The sequence below is a fragment of the Marmota monax genome, unplaced genomic scaffold, assembly GCF_021218885.2.
Source record: "Marmota monax isolate L192 unplaced genomic scaffold, Marmota_monax_Labrador192_F-V1.1 WCK01_AAM20220418_F8-fsc00031, whole genome shotgun sequence".
Classification (NCBI taxonomy): Eukaryota; Metazoa; Chordata; class Mammalia; order Rodentia; family Sciuridae; genus Marmota; species Marmota monax.
Genome location: NW_026695197.1, coordinates 6,571,314 through 6,587,316, shown reverse-complemented (window position 1 = coordinate 6,587,316; position 16,003 = coordinate 6,571,314). Strand labels below are relative to the sequence as shown.

The 16,003-nt window shown below is 40.1% G+C and overlaps 1 protein-coding gene and 1 long non-coding RNA gene across 3 annotated transcripts; one reads left to right on the top strand and one right to left on the bottom strand.

Moving 5' to 3' along the window:
- The first annotated feature begins 671 nt into the window (after positions 1-671).
- Positions 672-15,959, top strand: Zscan30 (zinc finger and SCAN domain containing 30). 2 transcript variants are annotated; one of them, XM_046428388.2, is made up of 4 exons: positions 672-983; positions 6,823-7,333; positions 7,609-7,747; positions 13,001-15,959. In XM_046428388.2, the coding sequence occupies exons 2-4, from the start codon at positions 6,926-6,928 to the stop codon at positions 13,930-13,932; spliced, it is 1,479 nt and encodes a 492-aa protein (XP_046284344.1). In that variant the 5' UTR covers positions 672-983; positions 6,823-6,925; the 3' UTR covers positions 13,933-15,959. The 2 variants fall into 2 exon arrangements, with proteins under 2 accessions (XP_046284344.1, XP_046284342.1); XM_046428386.2 differs by lacking the exon at positions 672-983 and having other exon boundaries at positions 6,272-7,333.
- LOC131423581 (uncharacterized) lies at positions 3,848-7,053 on the bottom strand. Its single transcript, XR_009225310.1, has 3 exons — positions 6,956-7,053; positions 6,417-6,520; positions 3,848-6,321 (listed from the first exon to the last, which is right to left on the bottom strand). It is a non-coding gene; the product is annotated as an uncharacterized LOC131423581 (long non-coding RNA).
- Positions 15,960-16,003: the final 44 nt, after the last annotated feature.

Sequence of the window (16,003 nt, the reverse complement as noted above, 5' to 3'; positions counted from 1 at the left end):
AAACTGATGAAATTGTGGAGTTCCACTCTGCCTGCACCTCTTATCCACCCTCTAGCACCGGCCCTCTTATTAGCACCGCACACCAAAGGTGGCTGTCTCTCCCTCTGGAGATAGCCTGCATTCTCCCTTGAGTTCATATTCCTTGCTTTTACCCCAAAGGAATCTCTATTTTGAGTTTATCCTCCACCCTCCATATGTATCTACTACCTCTGTCTATGCCTTTGATCCGCATGTGCTGAAATTCTTTCCCATCATGTTGGTCAAGAACCCCAGACTGGTTCTGGGTCAAGTTCCCTTTTCTCTCTGGGAACTCCTCACACCCTTCTGCGGAGACATCTCTTCTTCCGTGACAAAATTAGGTATTTATAGACCAATAAACGTGTTGCTAGTTCCCTCAAGGGAATGAACAAACTGAATATGTTCTGTGTATAAACTTTATGGACTTTTAAAATGGGAGACAATTTTACAGTCTTTTATTGACACTCCTTATTTATTTGATCTACTTCATTAAAAATCTTTTATCCCATTTCACTCACTGGGATTTTGCTGTCTCATATGGTAGCCACTAATCACATGCAGTAATTTAAATGTGTTCAATTCAAATTAAATAAGACGAAAACTCATTTGTCCGTCTCACCAGCCATATTTCAAGTTAGAGCCTCACGTGGCTAATGACTTCCGTTTAGGACACTACGGATACAGAACATGCCTTAAAAACCTAAGGCTTTCTTCCAGTCACTGACCTGATTCAACCCTCAAGGTCAGCTCCGACTGTAACTACCGATTACACTTTTTATCAAGAGTTCAAAACCATCTCCTTTTCCCGGGACACTAGTCCTGCGCGGAGAGGCGTGTGGACCACGGAGGTGCAGTCCTCCGGTCTTCCTAGAGGGGCGCGCCCGCTCGCACTTCCGGTAAGCAAGCAGCGGGAGGCCTTCTTTCTCCCTCCTTGGGGTCGGTGCCCGCAGCCGGCAGAGCGAAGGGTGAGTGGGGAGGTCTGGCAGCGTGGCCCCGGGTGCTTCCCAACCCGCCCCTGTCCGGCCTCAGTCCTCCCCGCCCGCCCCTGTCCGGCCTCAATCCTCCCCGCCGCCTTACCTGGGCTCCCGCGGCTTGCCTCCGTAGAGCCGGCGGCTGTACCAGGGCCCGCCCCTCGAGGTTAGCTGTCAGCTGGCCGGTCGGTCAGCGCATCCGTTCATCTTTTCCACCGCTCATTCACCGGTCACTGACTCCTCCAGCACTCACCGAGCCTCCTGTGTGCCCGGCTGCTGGTTTAGGAGGTGGACTTGGCGCTGATGGGCTCCTTACTGCCACTTCTCAGGCGGCCAAAGCGAGCTTTTAGGTCTCAGCCATCCGTCCTGGCTTTCCAGTCTGGGTGTGATCCTATCAGACACTCCCGGAACACCTTCCACTTTCCCCTTCGTAGTTTTCATCACAATTAAGTTAGGTAATTAAGTGTGCTTTCTGTTTAACTTGCGCCTCTCGCTATTTTTAAGTTATGTGATGGCAAAGACACTGTCTTGATACCTCTTTGCTCAGGGCACAGATAGGCATTCAATAAATATTTCTACTTTTATACTTAATTGATTTGTGGTACTAGGGATCGAATCCAGGCAGGGCCTCATGCATTTCAAGCAAGTACTCTACCACTAAGCCACATCCCCAGCCCCTTGATAAATATTTTAAACAAGTATGTGGGAAAATGCTGGCCCTTTTCTAAAGGGCGTTTTGATTTGGTGGGAGAATGCATTTATGAAACAATATTTCGTCAGAGTAGGCATCCAAGAGGATGTACCCTGGTATCAGATGAGTTGGTTTCAAAACAATCAGACCATATCACTTAGAAGCCATATAGCCTAGGATAAATTATTTCATATGTTCTGTTGCTCTTCAAACAGTTGAATGTACACCATAGAATGCTGTGAAGATGAAATGAATTAAGACACTTAAAAGGTAGATAATGCTGGAATCTAATAAAGTTTCAATTGGTGTTTTCTGTTACAATTAAGTGATCAAATAGATTCATTGTAATGCATTACATTAGAAAGCAGATACATTGTAATAACCGAACGCCTCAGCAAGCAGGATTGCCTGGATATACTCTGACCAGGGAGGGAAATGCCTTCTTCCAGAGGAAGGGGCTATAGGCAAGCTCAGTATTCCCACCTCCCCAAGGCTTCACCCACCCACCAAACACCACACACACACACACACACACACACACACACCAGGTACTAGAAAGCTGGTTTGCTAGACAGCTACATAAATACCTAAATCCAGAATTCTGATGAGAAACAGTTGGTTTCTACCCCCACTGACAAGACTGCTTTCTCAAATTTGCACTATAAGAAGGTAGCAGAAGCTCTCCCCTGAAACACTAGAACACCTTTTTCCAAACTTTCTCTTGGTGGGATGATGGGAGAATCAGTGGACCTATACTTTCTTTTACCAACTGCTGGCTGGCAAATTTTCCCCAATAAAGTCTATTCTGTAACCCATACTTTGTGATGTGGAATTTACCCTTATCTATGATGTCTTGGGTACCTACTCTTGGCCAGTTTTTTAAAAATGTAGATTTTATTGTTCAGGTTTAGTGAGGACCACAGATCAGAAGATGATTGCCTTTGAAAATGTACTTTGTTATGGTTTTCAAGAAAAGGGGGCATGCCTCCACAGGAAAGCATGTGGAATTACTCTGCCAATTGGTCAAGAGGCAGAGGGAATGAGGGGAAATGGGCAAGAGCCTGTTTTGTGGGTTCTATGGGAAGAAACCATCAAGACAGGGTAAGCAGGGGTAGGATTGGCTGATTTGGATAATTTTAGTGAACTCTCGGGGAGAGGGGCTCTTCCTAGTTGTTTGATACTTGATCATGAAATGTGAGTAGAGGGGAGTGATGGCCTTGAGTATGAGAGCCCTTTAGAGAAGGTGGTGGGGCTCTGGGACTGTTGGTTTCATTTGGAAGGTATGCTCACAGGTGAGTTGTTTACTATCTCTAGGGATTGGCTAGTCCTGGGAGAAACAGTCTCTCCAGTATCATTAAGTACCCAGATGCCAAAGCAACATAATAAAAAGACATGTTTTGTACACCAGCCCACAAACTCAGATACTTGTTTGTTGTTTCCAATTCCTATAGCTCTGCAATGTTACATTATTAATTCCATGTTTAGGAGAGGAAATGGGATTTCAGAAGGATTCATTTGGTGAATGATGTTGGACAACTAGTTAGAGACTGCATCATGAGTCTAAATTGGGTGGTGTGACTTCAAAGTTGGTCTCCAGCTCATACTGGGTACTGAACCCAGGGCCTTACACATGCCAGGCAAGCACTTTACCACTGAGCTATACCATCATCCCTGAAACTGGTGCTCTTTCTGTGAGCAAGATCACCTTGCTATAGTAGATATGAGAAATGCTGTGGGAAAAATTTTCAGTCCATACTAGGCATTTGACAATGTTGACCACTACCTCTTTGAATTTTCCAGTTCATTCTTTTATATAGATAGAAGGTGTTATGAGTTATGCATTGGGTTGAGTGATGGAGATACAATAGTGAGCAAAAATGTTGATGTACCTTACAGTGAAGTCATAGATAAGACAGGTATTAACCAAATGATCCCACTAAAGTATATGCACTCACAAAGTGAAAAAAAAGTGCTTTGAGGGAAAGAAATGTTTTTTAACTTTGTCTCCTGTGTCTCCTTGACTAATCCAGGGTTCTTAACCCCTGGTTGTACATCAGAATCACTTGCAGAATATATTACAAATATAATTGTTGGGACCTCATCTAGGAGATTCTGATTATACTTTAGTGCATTCCAGATAAATGCAATGAGTGCAGTCAAAGAGAGCTTTACCTTGACTAAAAGTACTTTGCTTTTATTAAAAAACAAACAAACAACAACAACAACAAAAACTGGTCAGGGGCACACAGAGAGAAAATGTGTAAGCATTCCTATTAATAGCCCCAGCCAAGCTTCCTGACATTAGCCACAATCAGTTGCTAGACAGAGAGTAATACCCCTTGGAAACCTTCTCCACTGGAACCTTCAAATCTGCAGCCCAACTGATAAAAGATCACAATCACATTAGGGATCAAAAGTTGAAACTAGGGCCTGGGGCTGTAGTTCAGTGGCAGAGCACTTGCCTAGCATGTGTGAGGCACTGGGTTCAATCTTTAGCATCACATAAAAATAAACAAATAAAATAAAGGCATGCTGTCCATCTATAACTACAAAATTTTTTTTAAAGTTGAAACTAATAGTTAAACTTGATCAATAAACAATACTGTGAGAAATACTAGTCTATTTTTGTTTAAAATCATTAAAAACAAACAAAACAAAACTGGTTATAAGAACAGGTCAGATTTGCAATTTGAAAAGATCACTCTGGTTACAATGTAGATTAATAGAGTAATGGGGATACAGTGCATTGGGGAAGTCAGTAGAGAAGTTATTGTAAAGTATGACAGATGGGACAGTTAGGATGAATATGTGGTGGCAGAGTTTAGGACGGGCAGACAGGCAATAAAATCAGTAGGCTAATATGCATTAAATAAAGGAAGGAGGTAAAAGAAAGAATTTTGTTATGGATGATTTCTGGCCATACAGCCAGGTAAGATATTCCTGTTACCTGAAAGGGAACCAATGGAAGAGGGCAGATTTGATATGGGAGAAATCATGAGTTGTTTATGAATGTACTATTTGATATGCATTTGAGAAATTCAAGAGGAGTTATGATGGGAGTGAAGAACTGTGGGTAAATAGGTCTGGAGCTCAGATAGGAGGTCTATACTAGAAGATGGTAAACAAAGGTGAGGATTAGGTAGCCTTGGAGGAAAGTGGAGAGTTAAAAAAGGGGAGAATTTAGGACTAATCTTAGAGAATTCTGATTTAGAGAGGGTGGACCTATGAAGGAGATGGAGGAGTTTATATCCTTCCTTCAGCCACACACCTATGGAAGATGAGTTGGTGAGGCATAATATTTATAGTAAAATTGAATAATACCACAAACATTGAAAAAAAGGCAAGAGACATAACAGAAACTAATAGTCACTAAGGATACACATAGATGTGCTGCAGCCCTTGGTAAATGCTATGTACACAGGTCTGACAGTGCAGCATCATGTGATTCCTTTTTGTTTATTTTTTTAATCTTATGATTTCTTAAATTACAATTATCACATAATAAGAACTAAAAAATATATTTATTATTTTTCTTCTGCAAAAAATTAAGAAAAACATCCCCAAGTTTCTATTGTGTTTTGGTGTATTTGAAGCACCTGTTAATATCTGGTAAAGTAGAGTTTAGGAAATGCTGCTTTGTTGGTACCTCAGACATAACTTTCTTAGTGAATAGCTCAGCAAATGACACCAGCAACCTCCAGTCACCAGGAATAGCCAGAAACCTGAGTCCTTCTAGATTCCCCTTTCTTCCAAACCCTTATTCAGTGTGTCCTATCTTTATATTTTTTGACTCCCATAGTCTAAATGGTTGCAACAAACCCTTACTTATCTCTTCTTCTCTCTCTTTGTGGGCACATAAATCCTCCAGCCATTCCTGTGGCCATGAGGGATCAACCCCTTGGACCCTGGAGGGCTTGGCTGTTCCCCTATAGTTATCTCTTCTCCTTAATTGTACCCTAGGCTCTGACATATTATTCTTAACCAGGCTTCTACCTATTAGAAGCACTTAGGGACACTCACTTAAGCCCCATCCCCGGAGATTCTGACTCCATGAATCTCTCATGGTGCCTCTATACTAAGACATAGCCAGAGGTGACACCCATTAGTCTGGCCTCCCTAAACCATTTTCAGTTTCTTCAATAGGCTACATCTTCTAACACTTCTCCCCTCTCTACCTGGGCTTGGTCAGTGGTCTTTCTCTTGTGCTCATCATCTTTCGATTTATCAATCTGTATTTACCTGTCAATTTCACATACTAAATAAACTGAGTCCTTGCAGACAGAACTCATTATCTTGAGACTCCTGTTTAGTATGCCTGCTAGCACATAGTTAATGTTCAAGTATTTGTTGAAAAAAATGGATGAAGGAATCTCTTTCTCTTTTCCTTGTGCTGTTTCAGAATCTTGTGACAAATTCAAGGATAACTTTTCCTTGTTTGTACATGTATAGCCATTCTTCATAACTCCTTTCTAATCTTTTCATCATTATTCCTAGTTTATAGTAACAATCAAGGTTGTCCTGGGCATTAACCAATTCTGGAATAAAAAGGAGACGTTCTTGAGGCCAGGCAACCCTGAGGTCATGTCTTGACTGGTTTGGGACCTTGGGAAAATTCATTAACTTTCAAGAAGCTTTCATCATCTGTAAAACATGGGGATCAAAATATCACATAGTGTTACTGTCATGCCCCAATAAAATAGAATTTGTAAACTACCTGGCCCATAGTAGGTACTTACGAAGTGTGAGTTCCTTTCTTTGGGGAGTTAACTACTTTGATTGAAGAGCCCAGTGCTCTGCTCACTGGCTGTATGCCTTTGGTCAGCTTATGATTCTCAGTAGTCTAATTTGGAGAATGGGCACAATTAGGTTTATCTTTATATAATACTATTTATTATCCCTAATTTTGTGCATAAAATTATTCCCAAAGGTCAAATTGGTTTTGATTATATTAAAGTTTTGTTTCACATCCCCCAAAATTCTTGAATCATCTATAGATGTATCATTTATATGGAAGCTCCCTTTTAGTAAGTTTTCTTACTAATAATAATAGTGCTATATTCCCTGGCAACTGGCCTTCAAAAACATGTATTTACATTCCAAGCATATGGTTTGCTTGTATAACACCAGCACTATCCACTTCAGGGCCTCCCTGAAGAGTTGGAATTCAGAAGGAATTCCTCAGATACAAGTTTCCATCTCTTCTCTGCCTCAGCTGGATAGCTTTTTCAGACTGTCTATTCCCAGAATGTCAGAAGAGATCACAGCATTGGCTTACCATGCTCCAAAAGAACAAGAAGGACTTATAATTGTGAAGGTTGAAGAAGAGAATTATGTTTGGGGGCAGGACTTTGGCCTTCAGAGGAACTCCCAGAGCCAGGAGGTCTTCCGCCTGCGTTTCAGGCAGTTTAGTTATTCTGACTCCAGTGGGCCCAGAGAAGCTATGAGCCAGCTCAAGGAGCTTTGCTCTCGGTGGCTGAAACCGGAGGCACACTCTAAGGAGCAGATATTGGAGCTGTTGGTGCTGGAGCAGTTCCTGGCCATCCTGCCTGAGGAACTGCAGGCCTGGGTGCGAGAGCAGGGGCCAGATAATGGAGAGGAAGCTGTGACTCTGCTGGAAGAGTTGGAGAAAGAACTCGATGAATCAAGGCAACAGGTAAGAAGTAGGTGTTTTGTTTGTTTGCTTGACTATTTCAAGTTAATGGGGAAGCTGTTATGAGTCGCATTGACTCCTCATGGAATTATCCAATTTCTATTTTATACTGTATTAATTATTCACTCATTGGTTCATGTCATTAGGATTTTTAGACCTGTTGTTTTCTCACTGATATCTGAATAGGTTTCTGATTCCTTCTGTTTAGCCCTGTTGTTCTAGGGAGTTTCCTCTTGTGCATCCTTAGAATCACAGTGCTAGTACTTGATTACTTCTAGGACTCTGCTTGTGGCCAGAAAATGATCTGGAAGAACACAACATGCACAGGAGTTCTGAAGTCTCTAAGTCACCCTCTGCAGTCTTTGGAGAGCCAATGCAGGAGTGAGACTCAGGAGCCCCAAGATTTCCACGAGAGAGGTGAGGATCTTTAACCCTTTTGGGGTTGAGGATGAGGTAAGGGCGATCAAGTGTTCCATGGTACATTTTACTTAATAACAGTCACTTGCAGCTGTCACTAAGTATTGTGGAAAGAACCCCCATTTGCCTTGAAATACTCTTCCATTGGCTCTGCATTATTGTTTTAACTTGGGTTAAAAACAAAGGTCTTTAATAAATTCTCTATAATACCATAATGTTCAAAGACTAATATTCTGTTTTTAAAATAATACTTGAATTCCATTAACAAGGCAGTTTCTAAGATGAAGATGAATACTGTATCAGTAACAGAAACTTGAACACAGAAAGTTTAACATTAAGAATTATGAACTGTTTTACAATGAATATATTCTGCTATCATATATACTTAATTAAAATAAATAAATAAATAAATAAAAGAATTATGGACTGTAACTAGCATTAACCATTAAGTGGTATAACTAAATACTAAAACTCTAAATTGTCAGGAGTAAGGTATTGGGGCGGGGGGGGGGGGCTCTCGGCTTAAGGCAGAATGCCCAAGGAAGGAACGTATCTGCAAGAGGGTGCTATGTCTTTCCCCCATCTGCCAGGGCTGAAGTCCAGATCTCTCTGGAGAGGTAACAGCCATGACCCACTAGTTGGAGATGTTCAGTGAAATGCCCAGCTGGTCACACTCACTGAGGAGCTACCCTATGGGTGCCAGAAGCCCCCAATGGGGAAGTGACATGGCACAGAGTTTGCAGGGAAGCTGCTGAGGGGGGCAGTGCCTCTGAAACTCATTGGAGTATGCACTGCTGGTTGTCCCCCACACTGCAGAAACCGAGAGAGCACACCAGATCAACAAAGAAAAGTTCCTTCCTCCTCCACTGGCACTCTAGCCCCGTATACTATTAAAACCCATATCATGCCAGCTTGATGCCAGTATTTCAGATAGTACAATGAAGGGTAGATTCTAAATTAGGAGGCAATAAATTGATAGATGTCATGGGTGCTGAGAATTAGTACAAAAAGGACTTTGATTAAGGCAACATCATCCCTAGGGGCACCAGCTACATCAGCTTATTACTTTATTGTCATAAGACTTTCATTATCATTCTGATTTCATCTTCATCAAGCAATCTTATTAACTTCCTATGAAACTTAGCTATAATAAAAATGCATTAATTCACTCTGTTTTGTATGATGATTACATAGTAATTTTCATGATGGCCTTATTGCTCGGTTTCATGAACTTGGTTTATAAGATTCTATTCCAAGAGAGAAATCCATACCTAGTGTGTTGATTGAGAGGCATGTAATGACACAAACTTCAAGGTCAGATCCTGAACCTTAGCAATTCACCAAAGTAATCAATTCTATTAATCCAATGAAGTGTCCTTGAAAACTCCCTCTCAACCTTCCCCCATGCATCAGACCCTGATACTACCCTCTTAAGTATCCTTTGCACCAAGTAGGAGCTACATTAAAATGCATTTTTAAAAAATGATCAAATCACCTATCTTAAAACAGCTAAATGGATTATAATTGGTTTTTCATCACTATAATGTAATACATGGGACAGCTAACTTTATAAAGATAAGAAGTTATGTAGCTCATGGTTTGGGAGCTTCAAGTACATGTCACCTGCATTGGCTCAGTTCTGCTGTGTTGCATCATGGCAGTGACATGATAGGAGAGCATGCAGGAGCAAGTGATCACATGAAGCAGTGAAAGTGACTCAAAGGTCAGATTCAGGCTTTTCTATCCTCTCACAAGAACTCACCAGGGTCCCATGAGAAAATACCTTATCCATTTCCAGGACAGGCTTCTAGGGACCACCCACTGAGCTCCATCTCTTAAACATCCCATCAGTTCCTGCATCATGGCACTGGGAACCAAGCTCCCAAGACATCAACCCCTGGAGGCCAAAGGTATTCAAAATATGTATTATCTGAATCATTTAGGGTAGATTATTTAAGGTCTCAGGGGCCAGAGACTCCACTATAATTCCTTAAGTGCTTTTGGGATTTTTCTTATTGGCATTTTTAAAGGGACAAATTATATATTTCCAAAATTCATATATTGAAGCCCCGAGTCCCAGTATCTTATGATATAATTGTATTTTTTGGAGATAAGGCCTTTAAAGAGGTTAAATGAGGTCATTAAATGGGCTCTAATGCAATATAACTGGTGACCTTATAAGAGGAAATTAGTACACAAACAACACAGACTGAGATGACCACATGAGAATAAGCAAGAAGGTGGCCATCTGTAAGGCAAGGAGAGATTGACTTGGAAAGACACCAAAACTTCTGATACTTGATTTTGGACTTCTAGCCTCTAGAACTGTAAGAAAATAAATTCCTCTTCTTTAAGCCTGTTTTTGTGGTATTTTTTTTATAGAAGCCTAGCATACTAATATTAAAGTTATTTCCCAAGTCTATATGAAATATTCCTAGCCTCAATTTGGTTCCTTTTGTTTGTTTAGCAGAGCTTTCATAAAATACTTGTACTTGAATAAGGAAAATGACCTTTGACCTTTGTCTAACTAAGCCTCTCACTGTCTCTGACTCCTGTGTTCTTTGTCTCTGTTTATTTCGACATTTCTCTGGTCATGTTTCAAATTCTCCACATTCTCTTGAGGTTCAGGGATAAAGACAAAATAAAATATTTTAGTGATGATCTGATTACTTTAAAATATAGATTTAAAGTAGATTTTTCTCCCCAACTCTTATCTTTTACACCTTATTTCATTGTTTTTCATTTCACAATGTCATTATGTTATAGATTCAATCACATTATCAGCAATAGTGATTGTCTTTTAGACATTTTTGGACTTAGCAAAATTTCTCATCCTCATTTATGCCTGGTGTCCAAGTGTGTGGTCTTGGATGGACTTGACTGGGTTCCTGATAAGTCACTTTATGCTGATGTCTGAAGAATTAATGTGAATAATCCATATTTTCACCTAAGTCATAAAGTTTATATCACTGGAAGGATCTGCCTTGATATGATTATAAGAGTCACTATGCCTTTTTTTTTACAACCTTGGGTTATAATTTTCTTGTAGGCTCTTTACTAGCCTAACAGTATATCTTGTTAGAAGAAGAATTGGTGGTGGAGATATGGATGCAGGTAATTTATTAAGGACATGTTCTTTGGGAAAAATCTTAATAGAGGGTTTACAGAATCAGGAAGGGAACCAAGCAAAGAAAGATATAGTCTTAGGTAAAACTTAATCTTGGTTGAATCCTTGGAAAGGTTCTGGAGCCTTAAGAGCATGATTGCATTGCAGAGTTGCTCTTTTGATGCAGTGGGGGCAGTGAGGGTGAAATAGTTTCCTGGGCTAGTGGCTTTCATCATCCAGGGCAATTCTCCAAAGAAGGGGGCCGTTGTGGAAGATTAGGAGTTGTCTTTGTTTTTCTCAATAGTACTAGAAATTGAACACAGGCCCTCATGTAAATGCCCTACTCCTGAACTACTCTCCCAATCTTTTTTGTTTAATTTTGAGTCAGGGTCTTACTAAGTTGCCCAAGCTTGCCCTCTTCCTGCCTCCCAATAGTTGAGATTAGAGGTATGCACCACCACACCTGGCTGGAGTTGTCAGTTCTGGCTGCTATTCCACAATGTCATAAACTGAGTAGCTTATAAACAGCAGAAATTTATTTTTCACAGTTCCAGAGGCTAGGAAGTTCATTATCAAGATGCTGGCATATTTGGTGTTTGGTGGAAAGCCATTCTCTCATAGATTGCACCTGTGTACTTACATGGTAGAAGGAGCCAATGAGCTTTCTTGGACCTGTTGTATAAGGGCACTAGTTACATTTATGAGGGCTCTGCCTCCATGACCTAATCATCTCCCAAAAGATTCCACCCTCTAATACCATCACTTTGGGAGTTAGGATTTCAGCATATGAATTTTGGGGGGACACAGATATTCAGACCATAGGAGGAGCCAACACTCACTGCAGCCAAGGGCAAGAGACAGCAAACTAGTAGTGAGGTCTGCATTGGCAGTGCAACATCATCTAAAGAACATTAAGGCTAAAAGTATCTGTCATTGAGCAATCAGAGGTCACATTCTTAGTTAAAAGGATTTTATACCAAACATGTCACTGAACAGGTAGCAGGTGTGATAAAGGAAAGAACTATTCTAACAGAGAAACCTATTACTTCTTTCTCAAAGAATATAAAATGAAAGACTTGTTTTCATACAAAAACATAACTTTTCCAAAGAAAAAATGAGTTTTAAATTATTTTTTTAGTTCATCTACAGTCCTGCTTCATTCCAAAGGGAAGGCAGATAACTCAGAGAAAAACTGAAAACTTTGAGTTTAAGCAGATTTGTTTGAATTCTCACTCTACCAATTATTAATTCTATAGCCTTTCATACTCTTTCTGAGCCTCAGCTTCCTGATCTGTAAAATGTATATAAGTTTAGAGGACTTTGGGAGGATGAGAGCAACTTCAGAGTTCTAGAAATAATTCAATTGATATCACCCGTTTCTGTTGTAAGTTACTAGAAATCTAGAAAAAAAGAGGAGCGTGTTGTATGAGAACTGGATTTGGATCCAGGCAGTCACATTTGCCAATTATTTCCATCGACCTTCTTTGATCCCTTACACTTGAAAAGATGGACCCCTAAGGCTCCCACCTAACCCCAGAGTGAGTCAGGAACCCCGATATATTCCTTTCTCATGCTTTGTGCATCTTATTATATTGCTTGTATTTATTTGTTCCATTTGAAACCTGCTAGAATCTGCTATTGCCATCATGCTTTCTAGTTCTTGACCAGCTACCTTTGTTCAATACTAACCTCCTAAGCATTTTATAATCATATCTCCTTCTCTCTTATTTTGCTAGAAGTACCATTGATTTAAGACTCAGACATCTTTACCCTGATCATTCTGCATCATATATTTTCCTTTCCTGCATTACCTAAAATATATTCTTCTCCAGAATCATCTCCTAGCTTTATAATTTCTCACTGATACTCCTATTTATCACCTCTAACTAAGGGCTTTCCTAGTTCATTGTCACTCCTCTCCAATATTAACTCTCCTTGTCTGTCTACTTGACTTCAGGGGTTCACCTCCCACTACTCCAGGCCACTTCACTGAATTTTCCTAGATTAGGAAGCTAGTTTTAAGAAATTTTCCTCCTAATAAGCAAATACTTATTTCATTTGTTTTAGTTTCTGCTCTTACTACAATAATTTCCTTTCTTTCAACATGGAGAGTAAATGACACTTGCATTTTCTATTCACACTTTTAGATGGCAAGATGGTAGCTGACAAAATGTTGGCAGCAAAGCAAGAAATTATTGAATGTGTAGCCTCAACTGCTATGATATCTCCAGGAAGACTTCTTGGGGAAATTGCTTCAGTACAGATAGTTGAAGAAGCTTTGGACGGTCTGGACAAGTCTGAGAAGCAAAGGGGAAGTGCTACAATGAACAAAATGAGTCAGCTCCCTTCCCAGGAAAGACAGTACAGCCTGGCAATGTTCAACAAGAAAATCCCCACAGAGCAGTGTTTCCCTGAATGTCATGGAATTGAAGAAAATCTCAATCTGAACTCAAATGATATTACACCACAGAGAATTCACACAGGGGACAAGCTCTATGAGTGCTTTGACTGTGGGAAAGCCTTTTGCCAGAGCTCAAAGCTGATTAGACATCAGATAATTCATACTGGAGAGAGACCTTATGCATGTAAAGAATGTGGCAAAGCCTTCAGTTTGAGCTCAGACCTTGTTAGACATCAGAGAATACACAGTGGTGAAAAACCATATGAATGTTGTGAATGTGGAAAGGCTTTCAGGGGCAGCTCAGAGCTCATTAGGCATCGGAGAATTCACACAGGAGAGAAACCTTATGAGTGTGGGGAATGTGGGAAAGCTTTCAGCCGGAGCTCAGCCCTTATTCAACATAAGAAAATTCACACTGGTGATAAAGCCTATGAATGTATTGAATGTGGTAAGGCTTTTGGTAGGAGCTCTATCCTTATTGAGCATCAAAGAATTCACACTGGAGAGAAACCTTATGAGTGTAATGAATGTGGAAAATCCTTTAATCAGAGCTCAGCCCTTACCCAGCACCAGAGAATCCACACTGGGGAGAAACCTTATGAATGTAGAGAATGTAGGAAAACATTTAGACATAGATCAGGTCTTATGCAGCATCAAAGGACACACACCAGAGTTTAAGTCTGAGTAAGAGTTGTATAATTGTGAAATGCAAAAAATTCACTTTGAGGATGAGACTCAACAGAAGATAGAATTTTCCTGAGAGTAGGGTGTCTGTCCTTCCAGCCCAGTTCAGTTCTGTAAGAGGAGATCCACATGATTGTTACGATTGTTAAGTGTTAAGTGGAAAGAATTTTTTTTAAAAATCAGGTCTTTGAAAAGAATGGTGGGTATTCTCTAGAAATGCCTAACTTTATCTGCATGAAGTCTCTCATCAATACCACCTTTACCTCACCAACCCAAATATAACTGCCACCATGCAAGTCCAGAATTATGTACCTAAAAGAGCTCCTTACATGATGGCAAGGATAAGATCCCTGCTCAGCGTTTGTGCTTTTGGTAGGTGAAGGCATGTACTAAGAATTATTCAACTACCTGAAATGTTGACTTGTATGGGAAATGTTGAATTATGCCCTGGCTTGTTTTAACAAGATCCAAGGCAGTTTAATATTATCTGAGGAATGGTGGTTCATTGTTCCCACTTCCCATTTCTCTCCACAGCCCTATGCTTCCTACAAGGCCAATTCAGGTTTGCTTATTTATTAAGCACCTGTTGTGTTTAGCTATTTGGGACAGATATGGTCATTGCTGTCCCAGAGTTAAGGGTTAATGGAATATACATATTTACTAAATAAGTAAGTAAAGTGCAATAAGTATTTTGATAGGATAAATCCAGGGTGTTTCTGGAGTACATGGCAGGGCTACCTTACCTGATCTCTAAAGACTTCTTGGATGTGATAATATCTCAGTTGAGACCTAAACTGTAGAAATTAGCCAGGTCAAGGGCAGAAGAAGGCAGAGGTTATAGGACATATAGGGCATGAAAAGAGGAGAATCTGGAGACATCAGGACTCTTCACTTAGCAGGAATTAGTTGTCATAGTCTGGTAGGACTTGTGGCTAAGAAGCCAGGACATGTGCCTAGAAGACATGTGTTGGATTTTCTCTATAATCACTATACAGAACTTATAAACTATTACATCTTCAAGTACTCAGAATGAGGGTAGTAGAAGACTGGTACATCTTATGGAAACAGGCATGATGCACACCAAATAAAGAATATACATCGGAGGCTATAGGGACAGTGAGGTCTAGAGTGTGTGTTTCATGACCCTGGATCTCAGGAAATGGGAAACTTCCAGGGACCCAGAAATGAGAAGTTTGCCTTCCCAGACCCTATATTCTTCATTCCCTTACCCTTACCCTCAGCACCAGCTCTGCAAACTCTAAGCCACTTGAGGGCAATAAATATTTGTTAAATTAACCAGATTCCTCAAAATTATACTTTCCTAATTTTTATTTTTACTTTGGCAGTTTTAATTAACCTACAATTGTTGAGGGCAATTAATACTTAAGAACTTTTTTCTTTTTTGGGTACTAAGGATTAAACTCAGGGGCAGTTGACCACTGAGCCACATCCCTAGCCCTATTTTGTATTTGATTAGACAGTGTTTCACTGAGTTGCTTAGCTCCTTGATAAATTGCTGGCTTTGAACTCGCAATCCTCCTGCCTTCGCCTCCTGAGCTGCTGGGATTACAGGTGTGCACCACCATGCCCGGCCCTTAAAAACATTTTTGAAGACTTGATGTTCATAGTTATTGTGGGTAATAGAGATGAAATTGGGAAGGATCTTTGTGCCCAAAGTTTACGCAGTTGTCACTGAGTGAGATCAACCATAAGACATGGGATAGTGAGTTGCCTTTTCCTGTAGGTGACAATCAAATGATTTAATGTTTTAAACAGCATTTGATGGTTTTTCCTTATTGTAAATGCTGATAATACAGAACATATAAATTACCCACAATCCCTTTACCCATAGAAACACTTGACATTTTAGAGTACTTTGTGTTTTCTTCTCCAATCCTAACATTCTTGGCAAAAATATTGTAAATAAAAGTTACTAATTTTAACATTTGTATGTTGAGTATACCCTTTAACTGTTCAGTATGAGAATGTAAAGCAAGATGTAATAAAATTTGAGTTTTAAAGTTTTGCTTTGAAATTATTCATTCAGAAATAGGGAGAACACTAG